The sequence below is a fragment of the Selaginella moellendorffii genome, unplaced genomic scaffold (genome assembly GCF_000143415.4).
Source record: "Selaginella moellendorffii unplaced genomic scaffold, v1.0 SELMOscaffold_51, whole genome shotgun sequence".
Lineage (NCBI taxonomy): Eukaryota > Viridiplantae > Streptophyta > Lycopodiopsida > Selaginellales > Selaginellaceae > Selaginella > Selaginella moellendorffii.
This window is the reverse complement of record NW_003314312.1, coordinates 997,392-1,003,275: the sequence shown is the minus strand read 5'-3', so window position 1 is coordinate 1,003,275 and position 5,884 is coordinate 997,392. Positions and strand designations below refer to the sequence as shown.

Sequence of the window (5,884 nt, the reverse complement as noted above, 5' to 3'; positions counted from 1 at the left end):
ACGGCTGGTGGTGCCTTCTATCTTTATTCCGCAATTTTTCTATGCCTACCATGATTCTCCTGTTCTAGGTGGGCATATGGGACATCGTCATGTAACCGAGAAGCTGTGCAAGTCTTTCTATTAGTTGAAGATGTGACGTGATATTATCCGGTATGTGCGTAGTTGCGTTTGGTGCTAAACTCGTAATACTCCCCCTTGGGTTGCGGAAAAACGGTTGGAGTTAATTGCAATTTCCCATCCGTTTGAGTTGGTGGCGTTTGATCTTATGGGACCTTTTCCACAGTCAACTGCTGGCAATGAGTATATTATTATTGCGTCTAACTACTTGACTTATTGGGTGGAAGTTGGGGCTCTTGCTAGCGCCTCTACAACTGTTGTTGGATACTTCCTCCTTAATTGAGTGGTGTTCTAGCATTATTGTCCAGAGCGGATTCTTTCGGATAATCGTCCCGCATTTATGGCTGAGGCATTTCATGTTTTGATGTCTCGGTTGGGGATACGCCACACTTTCACGAGTGCTTATCATCCACAATCAGACGGTCTGGTGGAACGGCTTGTTCGGACATTCAAGGGGATGATTGTGAAATATGTGAACTTTCAGCATTCGGATTAAGATGGTTATTTGCCGTCTCTTCGGTAAGCATATGTCACAGGAGTGCAGAGTTCCGTTAGTGCTTTACCATATAAACTTCTATATGGTTATGATCCAATATTACCAAAGGAGCTGGGTTTACTTTCGTGATTGCCACAAGCTGCAGATGCTAGGTCATAGGATCAGTATTTGATGAGCATTCTTCCACTTGTCCAAGTGGAGTCTGCCGAACACTTAGGCCGCATACAAGTGGGACAACAATGGCAATACAACTCCCATCATTGTCCACCTACGGAGTACAACGTGGAAGATTTGGTGTTAGTCCGTTTTCCCCATCTTACAATATATGGTTTATTTAAGGGGCTCCTTGCACAGTGAAAAGTACTGTATTAGGTGTTGTGGCAAGTTGAACCACAAGTTTATGAGGTTTGGCATGATGTCTAACAAGCCAATCCTCTGGAGATTGTGCATGTGCAGCAGTTGAAACGCTTCATACAAAGGGATCAGGAGCAATTAATATCATCTATAGATCCACTGATGCCTCCTCCTAATGTTCCTTCAAATCCTGGCCTATTTACAAAAAAACCTTGACGGCCTTCCATTATTTCAAAAGGAAGGGATGATGTGAGGGCCAATACGATGCTATATACTAATATTAGTGTAATGGGATTTTAGTAACTGTCAAATTGATTTCAATCTAGACCATTCGCTTCTATATATAAATTAAGGTTTTTGGGCTAATTGATATGTGCATTTTCTATATTCCCTTTCCATATTCCAAACACTCACCGCTTGAAAAGGAAAATCAAATAGTTTTAATTTTATAAAATTTGTCAAGAAAAATATTTCTAAAGATATAATGCACACTTGGTGTTAGGATCCTATCCCTTACACCCTAAGCCAACTAGCTAAAGGGGTGATCACTTGATTGCAGGGCCCTTTCCTTATCCTATTATCCTGACCTGGTGCCTAACAATCCTCCCCCTCGTCAGGGAATGATCGTCCACGATCATACTTAGGCCACCATCCAGTCACCATGGTCCTTCTCTTAGGGTTTACCAAACCTTGGTTCTCCCTTTAGATCCACCATGTTGAATATTCCTTCAGAATATTCCTGCCCCACTCGTCAGCCACGAGAATCGAACTGGGCTCCGATACCAATGTTAGGATCCTATCCCTTACACCCTAAGCCAACTAGCTAAAGGGGTGATCACTTGATTGCAGGGCCCTTTCCTTATCCTATTATCCTGACCTGGTGCCTAACACTTGGGTACAGATTTTCTATTTTTTGTAATGCAAGAGGTCGAGATCATCCGTCTGCCCGCAACTTTTGGAATTGTCTTCCTTTGTAGAGGCAATTGCCATTCATCTTGATGGTGACACCAAAGTAAGAAAGGAATCAATCGAATCACACTGACCATAAGCTATCATTGAGATCGACATGATCTCTTTTAAAAAGCCCGTGTAATGAGCTATGGAGAAATCTTCTGCAGGAGAGAGACGATGTTGTCACAAGCAATCTTCTCCACTCTCCCATTCTTCCACTTCGAGCAAGCAGCCAGCAAACTCGTCCAAGTGACCATTGTGGCTTCGAACGGCATAGCTTCCACCATCTCCAGAGCTTCTTCGATCTGCTTTGCTCGTCCCAGCATGTCGATCATGCAGTGGTAGTGCTCAATGCCCGGATCTAATCCACACCTAGACGTCATCTCCTGGAAAAATTTCTTGCCTTGCTCGATCATCCCAGCCCGGCTGCAAGTCGCGAGCACCGAGACATAAGTTACACCGTCCGGCTTGACACCCTCGTCACACATCTTCTCAAAGAGCTGGATCACTCGATCGTTGTCTCCCTGGCGGCTGTAGCCCGCGATAAGTGAGCTCCAACTCACAGCATCCTTCCTCGAGACCGAGTTGAAAACCAGCTCCGCTTCGTCCATGCTCCCACATCTGCTGTAGAAATCTACCAACGAAGAGATCACGGCTCCCTGGAACTGGAACCCCAAGCTCGTGATCTCTTCGTGAAGTATCCGGCCAAGCCTCAAGGCTACTGAGCTTCCACAAGCTTTGAGCACGCAAACGAGCGTCCACACGTCTGGAGAACATCCCTCGAGCTGCATTAGCAAGAAAAAATGTAGTGCTGTTTCGGCCTGGCTGTTTTCAACGTACCCGAGCATCAATGCCGTCCAGCAGACTTGATTTGGCTGGAAAATGGTGCTAAATACTCCAAGAGCATCGCCCATGCTGCCACAAGCCGCGTACATTTGGATCAAGCAGCTGTGAAGAAAGATATCCAAGCGATGGTTAGTAATTCGCAAGGCTTGCGCGTGAAAAGCCATACCTCTTTCCAGAGACTTCAGCTTGAGTATCCTTCCATGGATAGTTTCTTCTCCTCGTTCCCTCTTTGCTAAAGAAGTGATGGCCTGGAACACCGCAACAAAGGTTCTGGCATTTGCTCCACTGCTGTCTCGTTGCATTTCCACGAAGAGCTCAAGCACCACCTCGCTCTGCCCATTCTCTACAAAACCCTGCATCAAAGAAGTCCATAGAACTACGTCACGCTTTGGAGCTCCATGAAAAACCTTCCACGCATCCACCACGCTTCCACACCGAGCATACATTTCCACCAGGCTGCTAGCTACCAAAGCGTTTGTGTCGATTCCCCTTGCAGTGGCAAGGGAGTGAAGAGCCATTCCTCTCTCAAGAGAAGAAAACTTCACGACGAGCTCTAGATCTTCTAAAACCATCCCATTCTCCTTCTCTGCGAGGCTCGCGCAGGCCTTGAGCAATCCAATAAACGTGACAGAATTCCCTTTCAAGCCCCGCGATTCCATGTCCAGGAAGAGCTGGAGCGCAACCCCGCCATGCCCATTCACGGCATAGCCCAGAATGAGAGAATTCCACGCGACGAGGTCGGGGCAGTTCATCCGGTCGAAAGCCCTGCGCGCCTCGTCCATGCAGCCGCACTTGCCATAGAGATTCACCAGGCTGCTCGCCACGAACGCATTGGAATCGAGGCCGCAGCACTCCGCCTCGGCGTGGATTTGCTTACCCCAATCCAGATCCCGGGATCGCGAGCATTCCTTGAGCGACGCAAGGAATCTCCTCACCTCGCAATCGCTGGAGTGGGCGCGGTCAAGCTTGGAACGGAAAGATCGAGGTCGGGAAGTGGAAGAACTAGGACTCATTTGATTCTTTATATTAAACGGAGCATGTCTTATAAACGATCAATAAAATATTCGCGGTCCGTACTAGATTTTGATTTGATTGCATTTTTTGTTACCATATAAAAGGGCCCTTTAGGATTCACACAATCAGGGTTTAATGGCAGTGATCGAGAGCGTGGACAAGAAGGCTAGCGCTGTGGCGGCGATGGATGCAATCAAGAAGGGAAAGAAGAGGCAGCGAAACAAGGAAGGACAAGTTGATACCAAGATTAGTGCTCCAAAGAGAAGGCGTGAGCTCCAGGAGGAGCCTCCCATGGTCCCCAAGAAAAATCCGAGCAGCAAGGTAGTATACAAGATTGATGGGTTAGTTATCACTTCCCACAGGGATTTTCATGACTTTTGGCCACGATCGGCATCCAAGCTACTGGCACCGGACTTCCTCCACTGTGCTAGAGCTCAAGAGCTTCACAGCCTCCTCACCCAAGAGCTCTGCAGTAGAGACCGTGATGATTGTGCCTCGAGGAACTCCCAGCTCTTGGTGGTGATTGGCGGGACGAGATGCCACATGATGAGGCGACTCGAGGACTTGTGCCACTCGACTAGATGTGCTGGAGACAAGATCTGGTATGGAGTCCAGATTAAGGAAGGTGGAAGCTTGTGCACGCTGTTCAAGTATATGTTTGATGGGAGGAGCGCAAGCATGAGCCGGGACATGTCCAAGGAAATCCATGCCAAGGATTGCACAAACAAGACAAACAACATGATTCAAGAGATCCTCTCCCATGTCTCTGGGAACAAGAGCAACAGTTACTTCTCTCCAATCCGTGTGGAGAGCGTCCACCATTGACTGTAAGAATCACTCCTGTGATTAAAAGCTTTAGAGTACATCAAAATGGAGAACAATTAGAAGTATCGTGTTATTCCTCCCGATCGACATTGGTTTCGCTTCTTAAATTCCTGGTCCATTGCTTCACCAATATTGGCTGGCGATTCTATAACCGTGACATCCACAGATTTCAGTCTATTGATTTTGTCCTGGGCCGTGCCTGGAGCGATGACTGAAATATTTGAAGGGCGTTAGTCCTTAATGGGTTTGATTCTCGTTTTGGGTGCGAGAGGTCGCGAGCCCGATTCTCACAATGCCCCTGTATTTTCAACAAATGCGAAATTACTCGGCCGCCATCACCGTGCTCGGAATCGAAGAAGCCTTTTGCCTCGTCCAAGACCCCATTGCTCGCATAGGCGCCAAGCATCACTCGCGCGACCTTCATGGCATACCCGTGGATCATGACGCTTCAAGTGATGGTCTTATTGAACATATGCTGGCATGAGGGCTGTAGCGGGAATGGAATAAAAAATTTGTTTAGCCATCCCGGCCTTGGTATATACGCATAGCATAGCTTCCCACATCACTACTGCTGGCTTTGTTAAAGAGATCAAAGCATAGGTTAAGGTCTTTGCAGCCCTATATGCTTTGATCATCACTGTCCAGGAGATGTCATTGCAATGTGGCAATCCATAAGAGACTTGTTGGGCTTGATCTGTCTCGCGGCTCTCTGCATAAAATTTAAGCATTGTGGTGCTGGAGACGAGATCAGCTTCAGTCATGCGATGGAAGATTTGTTCTGTGGTGTGAGAATCCCCAGATCGTGCGTATGCTGAAAGAATTGTGTTCCACGAGACAATATCAAGTTCTGGCATCTGCTGGGGGATAGCAGTGAGTTCGTCCATATTGTCACTGTGTGTATAGGCAGCAAGCATTGTGTTCCAGGCAATGAGATCGTGTTCCTCCATCGAATAAAAAACTACCTTCGCTTTCTCCAAATCCCCAAAACAAGCAAGTGCAGTAAGAATTGTGGTAGAAGAAATGAGGCTCCATGTTGGCATTGATTCATAAAGCGAGTGTGCCAGCGTTGTTTGTGATGAGCAGCTATCATTGGGTTCCAAACAACAAGATTGGTTTGCAGGATTTTGAAAAAGAGATGTTCCACTTCATGGGGATGAACATTTGTGGCAAATGCTTGCAACATCATCACCCAGGGGAAGCAGTTCTTGGTGACAATTCTGCAAAAAAGTTGTAAACATGATTGATCGTTCTGGATGGAAATGTTGGAATGGAAGCCTAATA

At 46.9% G+C, this 5,884-nt stretch overlaps 3 protein-coding genes across 3 annotated transcripts; all 3 read right to left on the bottom strand.

The window, feature by feature from the left end:
* Positions 1-1,980: 1,980 nt before the first annotated feature.
* Positions 1,981-3,777, bottom strand: LOC112350541 (pentatricopeptide repeat-containing protein At2g33680-like). Its single transcript, XM_024686875.1, has 3 exons — positions 2,931-3,777; positions 2,759-2,866; positions 1,981-2,703 (listed from the first exon to the last, which is right to left on the bottom strand). Exons 1-2 carry the CDS (start codon positions 3,775-3,777, stop codon positions 2,859-2,861), a joined length of 855 nt encoding a protein of 284 aa, XP_024542643.1. The 3' UTR covers positions 1,981-2,703; positions 2,759-2,858.
* Positions 2,065-2,832, bottom strand: LOC112350542 (putative pentatricopeptide repeat-containing protein At1g68930). Its single transcript, XM_024686876.1, has one exon. It carries the CDS (start codon positions 2,830-2,832, stop codon positions 2,065-2,067), a length of 768 nt encoding a protein of 255 aa, XP_024542644.1.
* A 995-nt stretch (positions 3,778-4,772) lies between the features above and the next one.
* Positions 4,773-5,550, bottom strand: LOC112350540 (pentatricopeptide repeat-containing protein At4g02750-like). The gene is made up of 2 exons (XM_024686874.1): positions 5,146-5,550; positions 4,773-5,021 (listed from the first exon to the last, which is right to left on the bottom strand). Exons 1-2 carry the CDS (start codon positions 5,548-5,550, stop codon positions 4,773-4,775), a joined length of 654 nt encoding a protein of 217 aa, XP_024542642.1.
* Between the last annotated feature and the right edge of the window lie 334 nt (positions 5,551-5,884).

Bases quoted from the DNA above. Each gene is read 5' to 3' on its own strand.
- LOC112350541 (XM_024686875.1), bottom strand. From the start codon at position 3,777: ATGAGTCCTAGTTCTTCCACTTCCCGACCTCGATCTTTCCGTTCCAAG.
- LOC112350540 (XM_024686874.1), bottom strand. From the start codon at position 5,550: ATGGAGGAACACGATCTCATTGCCTGGAACACAATGCTTGCTGCCTAT. The intron at 5,022-5,145 runs GTATATACCAAG...TATGCCATGAAG, and splicing joins TGTGGGAAGCTATGCTATGC to GTCGCGCGAGTGATGCTTGG.
- LOC112350542 (XM_024686876.1), bottom strand. From the start codon at position 2,832: ATGGGCGATGCTCTTGGAGTATTTAGCACCATTTTCCAGCCAAATCAA.